This window comes from Rhipicephalus microplus, chromosome 2, assembly GCF_043290135.1.
Source record: "Rhipicephalus microplus isolate Deutch F79 chromosome 2, USDA_Rmic, whole genome shotgun sequence".
NCBI classification, from domain to species: Eukaryota; Metazoa; Arthropoda; class Arachnida; order Ixodida; family Ixodidae; genus Rhipicephalus; species Rhipicephalus microplus.
Window position 1 is genome coordinate 237,486,100 of NC_134701.1, and position 21,504 is coordinate 237,507,603.

Genomic DNA, 21,504 nt, shown 5'->3' on the forward strand with positions numbered 1-21,504 from the left:
TATATGCACTAATCCTTCACCTGATCTCCCCATTTCCAGTCAACCCCACGGACTACCCTGGTGCCAATTTTCATCATAGAAGCCAGCTCCAGCCCACTCGGAGCAGGTGCTGGAGGCTGCGGCTTTCGTACGGTGTCTTCCAGCACTGCACAGAGGCTCACATTCTTCTCGTGAGGTGTGCGTGTTGGCCTGGGGCCTGCAAAGTGCACAACATGTGAAGACAACAGTGCTTAGCGGTGAGACTATTTTACTGGATTCAACAATTTATGCAGCATGTAAGAGCCTAAACCTAACAAACAGACCATATTTGAGCCATACAGCACTTGCACAACTATCGCTCGTCGTTAAGACATCATTTCTCTGAATGCAATGGTTTAGAAAACCCATGGGAGCAGCACAAACTTGCATTTGCACAGTGTGACCGATAACATATTGTACTGGAGAACTAGGTGAATTAAATCCCAGTCAATCTTAACATATGTAGAAGGCGAAATGAGTATGACACATTTTTTAACACACAGCAATTCCTTCAACGCTTTGAATGCAAAGTGAAAGAGAAAAATAGGGCAACCTGCTGCCAAGTCTGTTGATTCGAGACAACGATCAGAGAATATGAACTTATTATGACAGGACAAGCGAAAAACATGGTGAAACAAATACTCATTGATCATCTAGTCAACAATGGCCAGTGGAGTTCGTCTTTAGGTGTTAGTACTAATAATATGTGAACATTTCAATGCAAAAAAAAATGGGATAACAGACGATGGTCCTCACCCAACGCACGAAGCAGGGTCTGCAGATGTGCCAACACACCAGAGCCAAGCAAAAGGCTGAGGCTCCGGCTTTGGTGCTCTCCTGACAGCATACCGATAGCCGAAAGCAGGAAGCGAGACGGTGCAGAGAGTGTGCCGCTGCAGCCCGAGCAAGCACTTTCCATACTCGCCTGCAAAGCACACAAGCGTAGAACAATTGCACACTTGAGAAACTTAGCATGTCTCTCTCATCATGTCCAGCTGAAATGGCACTAGCGCCGTATTTTTTGGTGTACAACTACACCATTAATAAAATTTTAAGCTAAAGTAAAAAAAAAATTGCAGTTTGCAAAGGTGGCTTCACGACAGCGCTTTCCAGTTATGCAAAAAAGCTAGCTCTGCGGCAATACGCGGTATTTACTTATAGAAATTTTTCATGAATCATTGTTCAGGATGAGGGTTATACACGCAAAAATGCGGTACATGGTCACCAAACACTAGTGTGTAGCAGAAAGCCATAGAAGTGACATAAAGGGTAGAAAATACAGCATTAAACTAGAGCAGTATATCTTAAGCAAGATTGACTGAGATGTTAAAAGACCCTTGCATCTTTTCATGACTTTCCCTTTGCAGTCTGTCTCTCCTGGCATCCCGTTTTTCCACATACGACACACGCGATGAAGGAAGTAACAGTTATGCAAGATATCGTCTTGTGTTTTACTGCTAGCTCCACTTGACAGCACGAATACCTAGGCATACTTTTTTGCATTCGTAAATAGATGGTGTCATAAATGAACTGCCCATGCGCTTGGTGGCAAGTTCTACGGGATTGATGTATTGAGCACTTCTTGATGGTTGAACAAACATTCAGGAGTAGCGCACCTAAATATTCCATCCTATAATACAAGTGCACTGCACTTAACATCAATCAAATTAACCATATTTTTTACAATTGAACTAAAAAATTTCAACTACAGCAGACCTTGCTGCGCAAATCAGTTGCAGTTTTTTTACTTTGTTTTTTCAAGTAGCCAGCATGTACAAGCATAACCCAAAACATAACCCAAGTGAAAACACCTTTGAGACAAGATGTCGAGATGAGTGAGCCACAGCTGGCAGGTTCTCATCTTCAGTGCTGCAGAACTCCAGAAGCAATGATCTCAGTTCACTAACAGCCCAAAGGTTGAGCCGTGCTGATGCCAACTCGAGAGAAATGCGCTGATGCGGTGGAATCAGGTTCAGGTTCGCTAAATAATGGACAGGCCTTTCCCTTAAAAAGAAAGAGAAAAAATTATAATTGATCAGCACAAGGCAAGTGTTGCAAGGACTTCTGCACTCAGTATGAGTTGCATTGCAGGAGCGCATGACCAAGTGCAATGTAAGGTTGTACATTTTCCCCGATCGTCACATGTTTTCGTGTTATCAGAACAGGGTCTGGCCCTGACCCTGCGAGAGTGCACCACCTTTACTTGCTTTCACACAAGCCCTCATTTTATGCTGTGGTGATATAAGCTTCAAAAATAGTAACTTCGAGGGTGATTGATTGATATGTAAAGTTTAACATTCCAAAACCACCATATGATTACAAGAGATGCTGTGGTCGAGGACTCCGGAAATTTCGACCACCTGGGGTTCTTTAACGTGCGCCCAAATCTGAGCACACGGGCCTACAACATTTCCGCCTCATCGGAAATGCAGCCGCCGCGGACGATCCCACGACCTGGGGGTCAGCAGTCGAGTACCTTAGCCACTATACCACAGCGACGGGGCAAATTCGAGGATGAATACAAACTAGAGGGGGCAGTGCGCCCTCAGAGAAACAACCAAACTCTTTAACAAGAACGTGAAAATATGCCACGATTGGCACCAGTGGACAACCTTGCAGCGCGCTTTGCCACATGCTTGTGTGCTGTAGCTCACACTGAATGTGGTAGTAGTACATGTACGAACACTTAAAGTAAGAAACAGGCATGCTATATAAAATGTTTTTTTTATACGAAACTAATCCACACAATAGTACTACTAGTAAAGGTATATAATAAACTCAGAGTAATGCTGTGAACTAAGATTCTAGACTACCGCAAGCAATATTTAAATCTGCATCCACCCAATCATCTGTGGTCTATTGAAAGTTTGCTGTTTTCTAAACTTATGGCAAGTGGATGTGGCCTCAGCACTGACCGACTTCCAATTCCTCAAACTCAAGTAACAATGGAAGATGACAGAAGCTCTCTTTTAACCACGCCATTAGAAAAAGATAGCTTCGCATTTTTTTTTTCAAAATTAACAAAACCTTGTAAAATGTGTTATCTAAAAATAGCATTGTGTGCACATGTGTGTGCTAAGGGGGCATGAGTTTCATACGAAGAACGGCTTGTAGCTCTACATCACAGAAATGACCTTTTTTTGCATAGCAAACCAGTTATCAATCAGAGAGAGACAAGTATATTGAGGAAGTAATTATACTAATATGTGAACAAACTATTTTTTTTACCATATACCTTGCTTTTAAAGAAGTTATAGTATAAAATATACAAAAAGAAAGCAGAAAAAACTCATAGGAAAGCATACGAATAGCGAGAGAAAAAAAAAAGATATTTGTACATGTTATACAAACCATGGTATCTTTCCAATGGGGAGTAGTCCCTGCCAGCCAGATTGAAGCTTATACTTAACGGACGGTAGCAAAGATGATTTCTCAAACAGGGTAAGAATGTTTTCCAAGCCTTGTAGTCTTGTCTTGGCTCTCTCCATCTGAAATGAAACAGTAGTTGCTTTTAACACAACTTATTTCCCACTCAAAGCTTGCAAAGATATTAGAGCAAGCAGCCAGTGAACCAGTGTAGTAGAACATGCCCACAGAGAAGCAAGATATTCGTCTCCTTTACAATTTATGACTACTACAAAAAATGGCATCCAAGAATGAAATACTAGCATTCAGTGCTCCAACGGCAGCATTACCCCCCTGTGCCCGCAGCCAAAGTGCTAGGTTTAGGCATAAAATTTTAGCACTATGCAAGCATTGACTGCACAACAAATTAAAACCAGATCACCAGGGTTCAGTGGCATTTCAGAGCGAATGATCTGTATCATTATGAAAACATACAGTACTCTTGGTTTCAGTGTTCCTACAGATAATGAAGTGATGTCATGTCCAATGCTGAGTGCAAATTGAACAGACAGTGCCTGTTCAAAAGCCCCTGTATCAGAGCTGGTATTTTTTCAGTTTAATGGCCCTACAATGGCTCAATATTTTATCGTGTTAGAGTTAGTACTACAGCAAAAAAAAAAAAGACAAGTGTCCAGCAATATCTGATGAACATGGCCAAACTATGAGCTCGGGCCAACAGCATTCTGGATTAGAGATACCGCTCACCTAGAACAACTTTGCTGTAGGCGCTCTCAAATGAATAAAGTTTATTACTCTCTGTATCTGCACACTTTAAAGTCAAAATTAATTACGAGGCCTGACCTGGCAGTACATGGCCTTCCTGATGAGCTCAACATCAAGATCCTGGGTCACAAACTCGAGCATTTGGCTCAACAACTGACTGTGGTCCACCACGTTCTGCTTGAGTTGGTTCCCTTCAGACAAACACTGAAACAAAAATGAAAGTAGTCCACCGATTTGTTTACAGTGCAAACACCAATGAAATCACCCCTTGCACTAGGGGTGATAATAAATAGTATCACATCCTAATCTACAAATGAGCAAAGAGAGTGGGATACTAACACAAGATGGGGTCAACATGGCACGCCACTAGCAGACATGGAACACTTCATATACACCAGCAGAAGAGACATTTTACGCACAGTGCTCCCTTTTGCTCACTTTCTAATTTCCCTCAATAAAACAATTATTGTTTGCCAATAAATGCATATGATTTACTACCAAATTAATTTATTATAAATATAATACAAAGCTGCCTTTCAACGTCTCTTTCATGGACAAAACATAAAGCATGCAAGTCAGAAACATAAAACAAAGCACGAGATAATATTAGCCCACAGGTTGTGCAAAGCAACTATAGATTTGACGGCCATATCGGACAATAATTCTCATACTACTGGGAAGAATACTTGACTTATGTGCAAGAACACAATCCCTCTACTAAAATTGCATATAATCAACAAAAGCATGCAAACGTAAAAAATACCCCAACCTTTTTCAATGCTGACCCGGCAGCTTCCAGCTTCATGTCAAGGCTCTCTAGCACCTCAGTTTGACTTTCGTCAGAAGAGTCCTTGTCTTTGGAAACAGATGAGTTTTCTTCAGAGGAGCCACTGGATGATGCTTCTAGAAGAATAGGATGCAGGGTATGGTCAGGGATCACTGAACAATCTGTCAATGCAGAATGATTAAGATATAAATGCACTTGTTACTTTATTAAGCAGCCTTTGCTCTCACTTTTATCAGATCTTTGCTGAAGGATGATTTGATGCGTAGCGGTCTTCCATCGGGATGGAGCACCGATAAGCTTCAGGTTCTCCATAATCCTAAGCTCTCTGCTGACTGCAGGCCGCAGTTCGTAAAAAAGAAAACGGCATCGTTCAAACATCGGGCAGCAGACTTCTTTGTATGAGCCGTTCAAGTCTTGTCTTGCCTGCAAAAAGTTCAAACACAAACATGAAAGCACATGATTTAACACCCCAAAATTGTAGCAAGTTGTATGTCCTTGAAAGTGATTCATAGAATGCTAAGTCAATCCCTTTGGCTCAAATATGGAAAGAATGTTCAACAGCACAATTTTGTTTTCTTGATACAAAAAAAGCTAGCTCCACAGGCAGGGGAAATAAGGAGTGAGCACATTCAATTAATATACAGAAGTCATGTTAACGATTGTAAACTAATAATTCTGAGGATTTTACATGCCATACCTGCAATATGCTTATGAGGCATGCTGTAGAAAATACTCTGAATAATCTAGACCAGCCGAATTTATTTAATGCACAACAAAGTTTAATTCCATGAGCATTCTTACATTTCATTACTTAAGTCCTATAGAAGATGTCATCATATCAAAAGCAAACACAGATGAAAAAATGGCTGCCATACTTCAAAATTCAGAATGCAAGGTTTCCGTAGCGTGCCATGTAATTGCTCTTTTACGACCCCAAAAAAAAAGAACATAAACTTGTCAATATCACTGAAAACTTTTTTGCTCACTTTGTAGAGCTTTTTTTTTCTCTGAACTAAACGATATCATTCTGTCAATTCAATAGCATTCTTCTATTTTTCTAACCACGTAGAAAAAGGTTAACTTGGAGGTGGCTCCACCGCATGGCAATGCAATGAAAATGGCAATAAAATTAAAGCCAGGGCACAAATGTCCCAACATGGACAAGTGTGGCCATCTAGCATCAAGAAACACAGGTGGGATGAGCATAGTCATCATCGATTTTGAGCAGGACCAATTTTCGTTGCCGAGTACAGTTGAGCCCGCTCAACTTTGCCAGTGTGGCTGGCATTGCGGAGCAGTGGAGACGGGCAAGAGGAACGTATTGTGGGAAGAAGACCACTCGGGTCGCTTGCTTAAAAAGGCCCACAAAACGTGCAACTCACGTGCAGAAAAACTTGGGAGAGAGGTCTGCCCGCGCTCAGATAAAAAAAAAAACGCATTGTGGCATATGTGGGCTTGCGCAGCCCCACTGATGTCATGATTGGTTTCGTGAAACAGCCATTTTTTTATGCTTCTGAATGCATGCTGAGGGCATGCTGAGCAGAATGCAACAAGTTTTAAACACGGAACGAATAGCGAATAATTCAAGTCAGTGGGGAAGCGCAAGCGTATGCTCTGGAACGATACGACCGATCGGGTACAGCCAGCGGCCGACGATGTTGGCAGACGGTCTGGTCACTCTAGACTGGCGACGCCAACAATAATGTAGCAAGCGATCAAAAACTGAGGGGAGACCAGTCAGCCGACCCGACCAGTCTTCGAAAGATAGGTGACATTGTGAAAATACAGGCTTCGTCCGGCAATGCGGAGTGCTCAGAGTAGCAGGGGTACAAAGGACGGAGGGGTGCATAACAAAAAACGCTCGGGGAGAGCGACAACTTGAGGACTGCCTAGTAAGGAGTCGGTATTTAACAATAAAAATCTGTGAGCACCTCGCCGATGGCTTATTAGCGGTCGAAAGTGGAGTCCCAGCAAGTCACTGGAGCACCGGCTCCTCCCACTGTACCGATCGGTGGCACTCAGAGGCGTTCATTGTAAGTGCGATTTTGTGCCACTGAACTAATGTATACTCCCACGATCATGCAGATACCGTTCGTTTTAAGCAAAAGTTCATTTTAAATGGGGCCGTTATATGTGGGCTCAACTGTATAGCCATCATTGGTCATTTTGTTTTAAAATGTGGTGACTATACTCGTCAGTGGTAGCAAAAGAGTTAAAGGAACAATAGCACAAAATTTCAAGCGGTGTTGTTGCCGTTTTATCTCCCAAAACCATGATACGGTTGTGAGAAACAACGCAGCGGAAGGCTCTGGAAATTTCGACCACCTGGGGTTCTATAATGTACATGTAAATTCAAGTACAAAGACCTAGAGCATATTGCCTCCATCGAAATGCGGCCAGCAGCCTAGATTTTGTGACCCCAGTTCCGTTTATCCTGTTGACTCAGTGGCTGTAATGCTCAGCTGATGACTAAAAAGTCATGCGCTCAATACCGGCAGCAGATGTTCTATCTGGGCGGGGGTGAAACGACAGAGACTCCTCTATTTAGTGTCCTCCACTATGTCGTCTCATAGCCTTAATTGCTTCCGGACGTTTTACCTCATAAACCAGCCAACCGAAAACGCAGAAATTATGTCAGTACCCTCTGTTTCTGTTTCCACATGCGACACTTTTATTTTCTAAGAAAGTTAGACAGTATTACGTGGCGTTATATATGTCAAATCCCTCCCACAGTATTGTAAAAAAGTGAAAATATGCATGCAGTGACCTTGATGAGGGACCACTTGGCTTGCTGAACCATTCGCACAATGTCCTGCAAAACTCCTGGGAGTTGTACAGGCAAGGACTTGATGGACGAGCCTTTCAGTGCCAGCTGTTCCGCAGTGTTCAGCAGTGTAGCACCACATCCCAAATGCTTGACTGCCATTGCTAATAACAGCCTGCACAACAAGGTAGTTAATAAAAATTAATAAGAATGCTGCATACTCAATTTCGTTAAAACAGACACACCCACACTTAAATAAAGCATTGCAGACCAAATATTACACTGAATATATTACATCCAAAAATTCATTGTCTACAGCTTTATCATATCCAGGTCTGATTGTGTTACAGTATGAAAAAATAGAAAGAAACTGCACTACAAGCGAAAGTTTGGCTAATTGGCGGTTCATGCTTGGTTGTAAAAACGGCGCAAGACTATAAACAAAGAAGGAACTTGCCAGCTCATTGCAGAGAGTGTGGCTGCCAGCTGTTGGCGGACAAAAGCACTTGTTTGTTTGGTCATCGGGACAAATGTACTAGATGGAGGCTTTTTACATTGAAAGGGAGGGGGGAAAGGTCGGTGGCCCTCGGTGAAAAGGAGGTTGGGTACCTGGGTTCAGCGCTGTGACGCTGAAGCTATTGCTAGTTTTTTATGGACTGATGCGCATGCCAGTAGTTTTGTTCTTTCTTCTTTTCTCTTGGGTGTTTACGGATGTGTCGCTTTTCGCCATGATTAGATCCTTTTTGTACCTTGCTTGCTCTGCTGTGCAGATGCCGTGGTGCGCCATGTGACTAGGTCCTCTGCCCAATATAAGTGTGTGTTCCTTCTAATAAACTTTAACTGCGAGTTCAGTGCCTTGTCGTCTCTTCCTCCATCTTTGTCTATATTATTGTGCTGTTTTTACGTCCCAGCATAGAGAGAAAGATATTCATTGAATTGCAGAGAATTTCGCTCGTCTATATGAGAGGTGTAATGAAGAGATAAATCTGATGGTTGTGACAGAGGCCCCTTATGAACTTATCAACTGAGGTTATGTCTACAAGAAACACAAAAATAATATTTATACTTGAATGTTACTGTGAAGCAGAAGACATGGGATCTAATAGTATTTTTTGAGCCCTATTGGGGCTTGGAAAGCTGTGCTCATTCAGCTGCAAAAAATAGCTCTTCCCTCTCTGAGTAACCTAAGCATTAAAATAAAATTTGTTCGGGTCTTTGTATCAAACCACATTTATTGCAATCTGGGTTAGTGGTCAAACCAAGGCAGTAAAGGTGCCTATTTGTGAATGCGGGATTCAGATGAAGTGAATGGCAATGTCTGAAAGTGACAATGAATGATGATGCAGGAAACTTCATTTGAAGTAGTGGCTACTTGGTGAACAAAGTGACCTCAAAGTGACAAATTTGTCACCAATTATTTTTCCATTTGGGTCTATTTCAATGACATTGCTGATAAACCCCTCATGTAATGTACAGTGTCGGGACCCTTGAGGTACGATGAATAAACCTGATTTAGTAAAACATATCTGGTGAATTTAACACAACAGGTGTGACACTCGCCTGATGGTTTTAAGTACGGATGGGGGAATGCTCGAACGAATATTGCAGTACTATATGGATTCGCTTCGGCACAAGATTAAATTACTTAAAATTCTGAGGTATTCAAAACAAACGAATGGGCATATACTTGCAAGAATGTACCAAACAGGGCTGGTAGGCACATGAATAATACAGCGCTGTTTGTTCCCTTCTCCAAATATACTTGATCGAATGCCATCCTCCCGTAAATGTTACTTCACTAAAGCATGGCGACGCTAGACCGTGAAACGGCCTAAAAAGAGAAAGCCCACACTGCTGAGCAGCCACAGCTCAAGTTTAAATGCACACATTCCCTTCATCTTGATTCAGGGAGATGGAGGCTTGAAGAGACAAAAAATTTGTGAACACAACGTAGTTAAAAAGCAAGCTAGTTAAATCACGACAAAAATGCCCATTTTTTTACATCATGCGGTATATACTATTCAAATTATTTCCTTAAAAATCCTTTGACCAAATCACTATTCACTTCAATTCAGATTGAAGCTCAAGCTTACTATTCACCTATTCTTAGCTTTAAGTAGGCTTGTGCGAATAGTAAATCTTAGGTTCAAAGCAAATTTGAAGCAAATAATGACCTCTCTTGAAAAATTTTGAATTAAGTTACAATAGTATATATAGCATATTATGAAAAATTAAGCATATTTCACTGATTTGTACAATATATATATATATATATATATATATATATATACAGCCGAGCCCACATATAACGGCCCCACTTAAAACGAACTTCCGCTTAAAATGAACAATATCCGCGTGACCGTCAAAATATACATTGGTTCAATAGCACAAAATCGCACTTACAACGAACGTCTCCGAGCGCCGCTGATCGGTTACAGCGAACAGAGTCAGCGATCTGCCGACTTCCCGGGAAACCAATTTCGACCACGGATCAGGCATCGGCAAGGTGCCCATACATTCTTATTCTTAAACGCCGATTCTGCCTCCGCGCCCCTCTAGTTGCTGCTCTCCCCGACCGCTTTTTGTTGCGCACCCCTTCGTCCTTTGTCCCCCCGATACACTGAGCACCCCGCATTGCCAGACGAGGCCCATGTTTTCACACTGCCAATGATCTTTCGAAGACCGGTCGGCCACGTACCCTGTTTTTGATCGCTGGTACTGTCGTTGGCGTCACCAGCCTGGAGTGACCAGACCATCTGCCAGGCTATCGACTATATCCGATAGTCTGCGTCTAGTACACGCACGTACGCTACCCCATCGACTCTGATAATTTGCGATTCGTTTCAAGTTTAGGTCTTGTTCTCGCTCACTTCGCACTTGGCTCAGCATGCGTTCCGCGCGCGTGCGGAAGCGAGAAAACGGCTGTTAATTTGCACGGAATGAACCGCGAAATATAGATGTTCGTGAGGCCACGCAAGCCCGCCGGCGCAACAAAATGATTTTTTTTATCATGGCCGCCGATTCTTCGAACGCCGCACGCGCACCGAACGAGGCGGCCATGCTTTGACTTCTGCGCGCGCTAGCACTCTTTTTCAAGTTTTTCTACGTGCGAGTTTCACGGACCTTTCAAGCAAGCTGCCTAACCTTCCTCCTTCCCGTGTGTTTTGGTTTTCAAGGTCGCCTTTTCGCCGCATCCTCCCCTCTCTTTATCGCACGGATGAAGGAATCTTTCATTCCTCCGTGCTTTATCGCAACTCTTTGCCCTTCTCTCGCAAGTCTGCTCTCCTCTCTTGATCACAACCCCTTCGCCCGTCTCCACCACTTCGCAACACCCGCCATGCTGACTCGAATTCGTTTCGTTTTCCGACTGGGAACGCGCCCAGAGCTGTTCCACGCGTGTGCGCATCTTGCTCACTCTTGGTGTGTGTGTGTGTGTGTGTGTGGTCATGATGGCCGACGGGAGGACTAGCACGCTTTTTCGTGCTACTTAACAAAACGTCGAAAGTGTGACCGCTTCACTTGAGCGTAATCCGCGTGTTAGGTGTCGCGTTACGGAGCACTTGCTCATAGCTGTTGACCACCTGGCAGCCAACGTGCTGCTTCGGGGGTCCCGGCATTCAGCTGTGGAGATGGTGAATATTTCGTGGGCGGCAGTGACGGCTACATGTGCGCGAAACTATTTTCGCGAGGCCGACTTCGTCGATCGTTGAGCCCGATGCCGAGCCTGAAGCTTCCGAACAGGACCACTGCGGCAGCGGTTTGTGGCAGCGCATCGTCAACTCCGACCTGGGAGAGTGGGTTGGACATCTGTTGCGATGGTTTAATTACGGCCGATGATAATTCCCACACTGCAGGACCGCCCACGGATTGGGGCATTGTGAATGAAGTACGTGGCGAGAGCGATTTGAAGGAATGGGATTGCGAGAACGATGAAACTTCGGAGCCAGCGCCTCATGCAGCTTATGCCATGGGCCTCGGCGAACGAGCAGCCTGCCGTTTAAAATGAACTCAAGACCGCCCTTATCGTTTCTGCTCATCGAAACACGTGCATCATGGACTTTTTGGGGTAAAAAAAGTTTGTGTTTTCACTCGCAACTTTTTTAAAAGCTGTGTTCCATTTACTACGAACTTCGGGATACAGCGAACCGATGCCGCGTCACGCTCAGGTTCGTTATAAGCGGGCTCGACTGTGTATGTGTATATATATATATATATATATATATATATATATATATATATATATATATATATATATATATATACGTGTGTGTGTGTGTGTGTGTGTATATATATACAATAATATTGGGATCTAACAGACAGTAATGCCAAGGAATGTACAGGGGAAGTTATTAGAACCAATGGAATGTAAATAAGAAGAAAGAAAAGTGGATGAAAAAATAACTTCCCCTGTACATTCCTTGGCATTACTGTCTGTTAGATCTCAATAATATTGTGTCAAAACACGGAAAAACGAGCCCTTCGGTATACACTTCTTTCCCTTATATATATATATATATATGTGTGTATAAATTAATTAATTAAAACAAGGCATGAGAACAGGCCATTCTTTTCAGTAACTTTGAATGGTAGCAGAGTTTGACTTAAAAGGCAGAGTACAAGTGATAACCTGTAAAACATGTTATGTCTTGAAATTCACTATACTTAGTGCATACATGTTTTTGAACCTAAAAAAAGAATCAATGTGAGGGTAATATGCTCATTTAACCTTAAAGTGGCACTTCGCAGTAACGCGAATTTTACACAAAAAAGGTGTAGTCACGGCACTTTCCACATCAGTGAAACCAGCTTTACAGGAGATTACATGCGGACTGAAATGCATCTATTCATTCATTTCGAATACTTTGAAATTTCAAATAACTGGAATCTTGTTTCAAAGCAAATTTAATTCAAAATGCTCAAATATTCCCCCAAGGCTAGTTTGAAGTGATACTGAGTCGACGACACACAAAAATTTCACCCTCACCTTCCCACTTCTTCGATTGGGTGGTCAGCTCCAAAGTCCATGTGCAAAGCAAGATGCTGCTGCTCACAAAAGGTGTCAACTGCTCGCAGAAAGCCAGCAACCATAGGTTCTTCCAGGCGTCCTTCAGCAATGGCCTCAATGAGGCTCTCTTCACTACAACTGGTTGCAGTGCCAGATATTGGCGACGGCGCAGATGAGGCAGCAGACAGTGCCTTTGGTTCTGTTGGTGTCATGCCGGACACTAAATCAAAGCACACAAACAGGATAGTGTAAAAAGTGCGAAAATGCATCGAACACACCAGCAAGTCGGGGACTCATATAACTGACCCTAATTCTTGTTACAAGATACGTTTGGTCAAGCAAGTTTACTGAGAGGAAACAGTAAACGCACACAGAAACATATTCGTGCAACATGAAACTACAAGGTGAAAAGAGGACTTGAATTAAAGCCACATTTATTCATTTATTTATTTATTTATTCAGTTACCCTCAGGGCCCGAGGGCATTACAGAGGGGAGTGGGTACATACATACATGTACAGCATACAAAGCAAAATACAACAACAGAAAAATTGCAATCATCGCTTGCTACAGGGTTGAACTGGGGCTACGTACAAATAAAATTAGTGACGGCAATTTTAAATAAAGCAGCATCTTTTATACCAACAATATCACAAGGAAGATGATTCCAACATACAGATGTTTTTGGCACAAATGAATCATGAAAACACTTGGTGTGCGCTATAGGAAGTCTTACTTTATGGCGATGATCAATGCGAGTGGAAACGTAAGTTGGTTGGGCCAATAATCTGCTTCTGAGTAACGGATTGGTGAAGTAAATTTTATGGAATATACACAGCCGAGACACTTTCCTGCGAAGAGACAGTAGGGGTAATGCTAGTGTAGTTTTCATTGATGTGACGCTCGAGGTGCGATGGTAATTTGAAAGGATGAAGCGCGCTGCCCGATTCTGCACTCGTTCTAATTCATAGATAAGCGAGTCATGACCAGGGTCCCAAACAGATGCTGCATATTCTAATTTGCTACGTACCAATACTTTGTAGAGTAAGAGTTTCAAGGAAACGGGTGCCTGATTAAAATTTCTTCGAAGGTAACCCAACGTGCTATTAGCTTTACCTGCAATATATTCAATGTGTGTCTTCCAAGACAATGTAGAAGTTATGTGGATACCCAGATACTTATAAGAATTTACTACTTCGAGAAGAACATTATTAATATGATACGACCTGATACTAGTGCTGTGTCGGTTAACATGCATGTACTTGCATTTGTTAACGTTTAACGCCATGCCCCAAGTCTCACACCATTCCTGAACCCGATCCATATCAGCCTGCAATTCTAGAACGTCTGAATGACCCTTAATTGCCCGATAAATTACGCAGTCATCTGCGAAAAGACTCACTGAAGAAGTAATGTTTAGAGGCAAATCATTTATATAGACCAGAAAGAGCAATGGTCCCAACACGGAGCCCTGTGGGACCCCAGAGCCAACCGGGACCCTGGGCGAATCAAAGTTATTAACAGTTACAAATTGGGAACGGTTACTGAGAAAAGCAATCACCCACGCGAGGACGTTATCATCTATATTGAGGCTCCGTAATTTTAAAATGAGTAAATCATGAGGTACTTTGTCAAATGCTTTTGAGAAATCTAAAAAGATACAGTCAATGGATGTGCCATTGTCGAGAATAGAATGCAAATCATGTATAAAACATATTAGTTGCGTTTCACAGGAAAAGTTTTTACGAAATCCATGCTGCGAATCAGTAAAGAAAGAATTGCCCTCTAAAAATTTTACAAGCTGCGAATAAATTACGTGTTCCATTATTTTGCATGGTATCGAAGTGATTGATACTGGTCTGTAATTTTCCGGACAAAGTTTATCACCTGACTTAAAGAATGGAATAATTCTTCCCACACTCCAATCATCCGGAAGACAGCCCGCTTCCAGAGATTGCTCAAATATTTTTGTTAAGATTATGGCGCTGTAGACTTTAGTGTTGATTAAAAACTTGGAAGTAATGTTGTCAATTCCGGCGGAAGACGAGACTTTAAGATTTTCTATTATTTTTTGTACACCTGCTGTGTCGAAACGAATTGCTTCCATCGGGAGATAACCACTAGCTTGACAAACAGGGTTTGAACCTTTGTTGAGGAGACCTGACACTGCCGCCGCGAAGGTGTCACAGAGAATAACAGCGCAGTCATCTTTATGGGTTACCCCGTCCGAAGTTTTAAGTGTTATTTCGCGAGTATCTTTTTTATTCACCACCCTCCAAAATTGTCTCGGGTTGTTGGCTAACATATTGGGGAGTGTGTTATTAAAGTAGGTTTCCTTTGCTGCTTTTGTGGCCCTCCTATATTCCCCATTAGCAACGTAGTAAGAATCCCATCTGGCCTGCGAGTTAGAAACTTTAGCGGACCGAAACAGCCTTTTTTTCTTATTAGCCAACCTTTTCAAAGATTGGCTATACCAGGGAGCATGCTTGATGGTGGTGACTAGCCTCAGGGGAACAAACGTTTCAGTCAGGTATGCTACTTTTTCTTTGAACAAAATCCAGTTCGAATTAACGGAACGAGCCTCGAATTCATCAAGATAGCTGTCCAGAAATAAACAAATTTAATTTATTTAATTATAACTCCTGTAATAAGTACGCACAAGCATTTTGCTGGACAAAGAAATTTACTTGAGTGCGTGCCACACGTAATTATCTCCACACAAGGCCCAAATTCTTTGTGGCTTGTTGCTTTGGATTATGTCCCACAGTGCTCATAGAGAGACTAAAGGACACACTCGCACATAGTCATTGTCAGAGTCTGTCTATAAGATTGACACATATAAGAATATAACACAAAATATGAGAGATATCGTAATGACAGCAGCCTGGCTCACCAGGGGTGGCAGCACTTGACCCAGTGCTCCGTGCTTCTCCCTTCTCTTCCTCAAATGGGTCATGAGGAGGCAGTGTTTTGAGCAGGCCACCACCACGGAGTAGTGTGCTCTCTAACCATGGCTGCAGTTGAGCCTCAAAGGGCTCGAGAGGCGGACCACAGGCCTGCTGCTGCAGATGTAGACCAAGCAGGTATGCTAGAGTGCGCTCCGCATCGCACAGTGGCGATGACAGGCTGCTGGGATCCACTAACAAGGGTGTTTCTTGGTCGTGCTGCACATGAAAGCAGACAGGAGTCGGACCATTTTGTCGCTGAAAACCACTAGCCCATGTACCACTTGTTACTTTGCCGAGCAGTAAAAACTCAGAAGTGCCATGATTTTCCAGTTAATTAGTCATGATAACACTTATTTTGACAATGTCTGCATCTTTGTTTTACAGGCCGCTAACACCTGCTTCATTAAGACCATTGTTAAAAATCTTCCCCCCACCCCCCTAACACTAACGCTCACAATTTCTACAAATAGCTTAAAGGGCCACTCAACAGGTTTGACAACTTTGAGCTGACAAGCGCAATGTATAGACGAGGCGTTCATGATCACGTCTGCCAAAATTTGCAACGCTACGTGCCGCGGAAATGGGTCAAATTTCAAGATGAACGCTGCTCTCCCTCCCCTCTGCCGGTGCACGCATAGAGAATGAGGGCATGACGTGTGCATATAAATGGCCCTACGTACACGGCAATGCAGTGACGTTGGTCCTCTACGTAGATGACTATGCTCTGACGTTGCCAACAGTGATACGTAACATGGCGAAATTATTTAACACAACATGTGTAGTTTATGTATTTGTTGCTTTAAAAGATTAATAAAACTTGAAATAAATAATGAGACGCAAAAGAAAATTGTACGCGTTTTTCTTTCATTTTTCCCCGTGAAATGCTACGAGATGCGGGGCTAATGTGCAAGCGTTTCGCATTCGTTCACGTCCCCGTAGTCAGCGCATTGAGCAGACGACCGCCGTGGAACGCTCCTACGCGTTCGCACACTCATTGTGCTCATCTGCTCTACTGCGTCTAAGCCAGCGTTTCCGAACCATCCCGCAGAAACAGGCAGAAGACCACAAAATAATGCTGGTCAACAAAGCAACGCTGCTTGCGTGCTCGAGGGTTGGACTTGTTTGGGCATGTCATGCGCACGTCACCTCATAGTTGGATGCTGGAGAGGGTGGGGAATAAATTTGGCTTGCAAAGGCTACGCAGAGGAGCGGCAAGGGTTTCGAGTTTGCCTACTCTCCCCCTCGTTTCGCGCCGCTTCAAAAACCTGCTTTCTCCGCTCATGATAAACCGATTTGAAAAAGTTTTGTGGCAAAACGTTCCTCATCGGACACCCAAGAACTTCCACTGTCGGTATGATGCCGACAGTGGAAGTTCTTGGGTGTCTGGCGGTATGATGCCGACAGACCTCATACCGAAATTTGGTATGAGGCCTGGTGAGTGGCCCTTTAATAGAAACTGAGGTTTTCGCACAAAGTATTCTACTTTTGTAATCGACAACACGATACGTACAAGCACTGATTTCGAGTTCGGCACGGCTGTTTCTCCATCATGTACCCTCATGCCATCAGCGTCGGTATAAGCCAAGTAGTGGTCTAGTGGCTAAAGTATTCGGCTGCTGATCCGCAGGTCGCGAAATTCGGGCTGCGGTGGCTGCATTTCGAATGGAGGCGGAAATGTGGTAGGTCTGTGTGCTCAGATTTGGGTGCACGTTAAAGAATCCCAGGTGGTCGAAATTTCCGGAGCCCTCCGCTACGGCGACTCTCATAATCATATGGTGGTTTTGGGATGTTAAACTCCACGTGTCAATCAATGATTAAATTTGTCACTATGCAGGTACAAAACCGATCACCGCACACTTAACATTGTAAATTTATGTGCATGCTTCCAACAAAAGAAAACCGTAGCTGCAAAGCTAGCGAATGGAAAACTTACATCGACAAAGTTTCCCACGAAAAAGGAGCTCAGCATTTCCCTTGCTTCCTTCGAGTGGCAGGCAGCTTCAAAAGCTTGCGTTGCATCTCGACCTAGGGGAAACAGAAATACCACTTAATTTGTTAATGTCTATCATATGGTGGCAAACTCATTCGCCGTTCGACTTAAGCCATTTGAACATGAGCCTCAATCTAGGTGAGTATAGATCAGTAATATTTTGGTGAGTGAGTTTGAGAGAGCTGAACTGAAAAATATTTTTATGAGTCTGAGTGCAAGTAAGTCTAGTTGAGAAAAATTTTGGTGAGTATGATTCTGAGGGAACCCCTTGGGCAAAATACGTCATGGGTGAGTCTAAGTAAGCTGCGAATTTCTTGCCTATCTATGGTCTCCATACAAAATGAACCAGCATGTTGTGAACTTCTTGCTAGTAATTTTATTGAGTTGTAATAAGCGATGGCAAAATGACTGAATGAAAAAAAAACAAGAAAAATGAACACTTAACAAGGATCATCTCTAGATGTCTTGTGATAAAGATATATGCAAATACAGTGCTTTCTTATATAGTATACTATATCTTTAGCTCTATTGCATCAATATGCAACTTGAATGTGCATGAGCTAGCCAGAACAGAATCTTCATAAACTCTGCTCGTAATTTCCAGCATTCTTCTGCCTGAAAACACTCATACTAAGCATTACTATATCACACTCCTTTACAATCCATAAAACCAATATAGAAAAAAGAAAATGTTTATATTTTTACCTGATGAAAACAAAAAGCAGCTATTAAAAAAGGTATTTATTAGCAAATAAAAATTATGGCCGAGGAATTTTTTTTTAAAAAGGTGAAAAGGTGGTATAGCACCCTTCTTCGTCTTCCCTTTTTTTTTTTACTCAAGCTTTAAGTTAGTGCTAATCACACACTGAAACTAAACAGAAATATAATTTAACAGCAACATTTTCAGAAAGCTTTATCTATAGTGCCCTAACTCTCACGATCAGGCCCAGTGGCCATCGTGAGAGTGCGCAGCATAGCCGCGAGGAACCTTTTTCACTACCGGCGTATCAAAGCTCGCCATTGCCAGCTGCGACGTGCTCGCAGTCTCCCCTTTATTGTGAACGTCTGCCCGCGTCCCGGGAACCACCGTTGTACTGCTGTATGGGGCGCCGCCAGAGCCAATAAAGAGTTTGCGTGTTACTGTTAATATCGAACACTGCCTTTTTTGCCGCGCCACACTAAACGCTTTGTTAGTTGAGCATGCGCAGAGCGGTGCGCTACACGTGAGCAGGTGACTGAGACACGGCTTTGTGGCTCGCTAAGCCTGAACCAGCGGTGATATTTCATTATGGTGAGTAGCGACGTCACCACAAGAGTCAGAAGTGTTTGGGACAGCATTATTAAAATCCAAGTTTCTCACTGCTAAAGGATACCTAAAGTTATCTTTAGATCAGCTATCAGCAAAGCTGTGGCAAATAAGCAGGTTTTTAAGAGTCTTGAATCCACTCAAATTAGATAATTTTTTTCACAAACAAAGCACACCAGTATAGAGCTTATCACAACATTGTTTAGATATACAGTAGATTCTGAATATGTAAATAGAAATATGTTAGACAGAACCGCCGCTTAAATAGAACAACTGCCTCTGACAAGATTGGTTTTGTGCTTGTGTTCTGCACCCCCTGTTTATCTCCCAGTAAATGAAACTCATGTTAATCACAATATACTTTCTCGGTACCTTAAGGTTCCATTTATTGAGAATCTATACTCTATATATATAGCCTTTGTTAATAAAAGTGAACATAACACATGACAGAAGAAGAAAAGAAAGAGCCACGGCATGTGGCAGAAGGAGCTTGGCTCTTTTCGCTGGAATAAACGGCAGCGTTATGATGCGCTGCACTATTTATCCAGGCGTGTTGGTCTTGAAACCTGGCTGATCTTCTAATAAAGTCTTCGGATTTTACGCGCCTTATACACAAAGGTTTTGATAGAGAAGTCCTTTTTGGTAAACCTTCACAATATACGATATCGGTGGACCATTGCTATGTGTACGCGGAACAATGTTGGGTAACATCAACGGCAGTACTCACCAGCATACTTGGTGAAAACGTCAGCACCACAGGGAGCAGACGGTCTGAACTCTTGCAGGTCGTACACTCGGCCTCTAATGACAATCCAGAGACCACCGTCTCGATTATGATTTTCCACGTCGGCCTTGCGCAGTGTCAGTACGTCCTCAGATGGGCACTGCCGATTCTGCGGAGGCGGTGTCAGAGTGCCCCCTCCAAGACCCGGCCACGACAAGTCTTGCGTGTCCTCAAGGAAGGCCCCAGGCGCCAGCTGATTGAAGCAGTCGAGGCTCTCTAGAAGCGGGGACAGCAACGGCGCAGCATCCACAACATGCATCATCTCTGGTAATGAGCTCTCCAGGAGGACAAGGGAGACGAGCAGTTCCGGAAGCAGGATGCCTGGGAGTGACAGTAAGAGAGGGTTTTTATCTTGTCCACAAACTTCCTAGTGTTTGCACATTACCGCATTGATTCTCATCGGCCTGACTAAGCCCACTGTGGTCTAACGGCCTCTCCAATGTTCCATCAAACAACCTGATTCTGTGCTTGCTGTGGCCACGTTATTACCAGATTACAGGGGCAGTAAGTGTAAATGGCTGTGTATAACCGAATTAGACAAGCACAGAGCTATTGTTGCAAGTAACCAAGTCTATTTTACTTCCCTGCTGGTCTCTGAGGTAGCAAAATACAGTAGACTTTCATTATATGAAACCTGAAGGGACCAGGAATATTTAACAAGAGCTTTATTAACAGTGAGATGAAGAAGGGTGTTGAATTTAAGTACAAAACCAATAATATTGTATTCAACTGCTCCATTCAAGCAGCAATTCCTTTTAACAGATTTCTGTTTATTCACAGCCTTCAGTAGAGTAAATACTAAATACTATGACCTACACAATAATACACCTTTCTTGTTTGTAACACACTGACATAGTCATAGCAAATTTTCACCAGGTGTTTTTTTTTATACATGTGTTAACATCCTCCATACCAGCAGCATGCTCACTAGCATATAAAAAAATCTTTTGCCGTGTTTCAGAACATACCATTATTATGTGGAAAAGATTTATTAAAACTAATGCAGGAAAACTGGAAAGTCTACAAAAGGGCAGTTGGAGTCAGCTACAATACATATGGGCATACTTCAATAGCTAACCTCAAGTCTCCAATTGGCTTACCATGTATAAATGACAGAAATCTTGCGTATTGCCTAAAATCTTTTTGAACTATTAAAATGACTATTACAACATTGACCCATCTCCCCTCATCCCCTATACAACAAGTTACACTACAGACATAGACACTCACCAGTTGTAACTATTTACTGCACATGTTTAATGCTTCGGATATCTGCATTTTCCTATAACTCTAGTGGAATGGCTTGATAAAATTGAGACAGAATTCGTTATCATCATACATGCCTTACTTCAGTAAAAAGTGCTTTAGTCGGGCTGTAATCGTGTTTTAGATTATCCCTTTTTGACTTATCTTAAAATAATTAGAATAATGTAGCTTGTCTTTCGTTCCTTTCACGCGTGTGAGGAAAGAAACTTATTCAGTGCAGTTCACCCTTCTTATTTTATTGTATTTGTATAAATACATTAGTACCATGCTGCTAAGGTCTTGTACGAATTGGGATATTACAAGTTAGGCCGATGTGTCGAATTATGACGTACGTCAATTGAGAACCAAATTGTTCTACTGTGCAACAAGATTTCTGGCGTAATTGAATACGCTGGGGAGACTAAAAACATTACAAAATTTAAGAAGCAAATTACGAATGTATTAATCTAACCACACTTGTAGGATGCATGTGTTGAAGATGAGTAATGTATATAATATGTTTATTGTAG

The 21,504-nt window shown here is 42.6% G+C and overlaps 1 protein-coding gene across 5 annotated transcripts in view; it reads right to left on the reverse strand.

Annotated features, from left to right (window-relative positions):
- The window catches only part of HERC2 (E3 ubiquitin-protein ligase HERC2), a 137,271-nt gene that overhangs the window by 66,884 nt on the left and 48,883 nt on the right, over window positions 1-21,504 (reverse strand). For 3 of the 5 annotated variants that reach the window (XM_075877888.1, XM_075877894.1, XM_075877886.1), the window contains exons 22-33: window positions 19,673-20,050; window positions 17,583-17,674; window positions 15,595-15,865; window positions 12,682-12,922; window positions 7,701-7,872; window positions 5,161-5,356; window positions 4,916-5,094; window positions 4,225-4,350; window positions 3,370-3,506; window positions 1,830-2,022; window positions 775-943; window positions 21-196 (exon numbers count right to left, since the gene is read on the reverse strand). In XM_075877888.1, coding sequence (XP_075734003.1) covers window positions 21-196; window positions 775-943; window positions 1,830-2,022; window positions 3,370-3,506; window positions 4,225-4,350; window positions 4,916-5,094; window positions 5,161-5,356; window positions 7,701-7,872; window positions 12,682-12,922; window positions 15,595-15,865; window positions 17,583-17,674; window positions 19,673-20,050 — 2,330 coding nt within the window. The remainder of the gene's footprint in view (window positions 1-20; window positions 197-774; window positions 944-1,829; window positions 2,023-3,369; window positions 3,507-4,224; window positions 4,351-4,915; window positions 5,095-5,160; window positions 5,357-7,700; window positions 7,873-12,681; window positions 12,923-15,594; window positions 15,866-17,582; window positions 17,675-19,672; window positions 20,051-21,504) is intronic. The other 2 variants (XM_075877908.1, XM_075877901.1) reach the window with 2 other exon arrangements.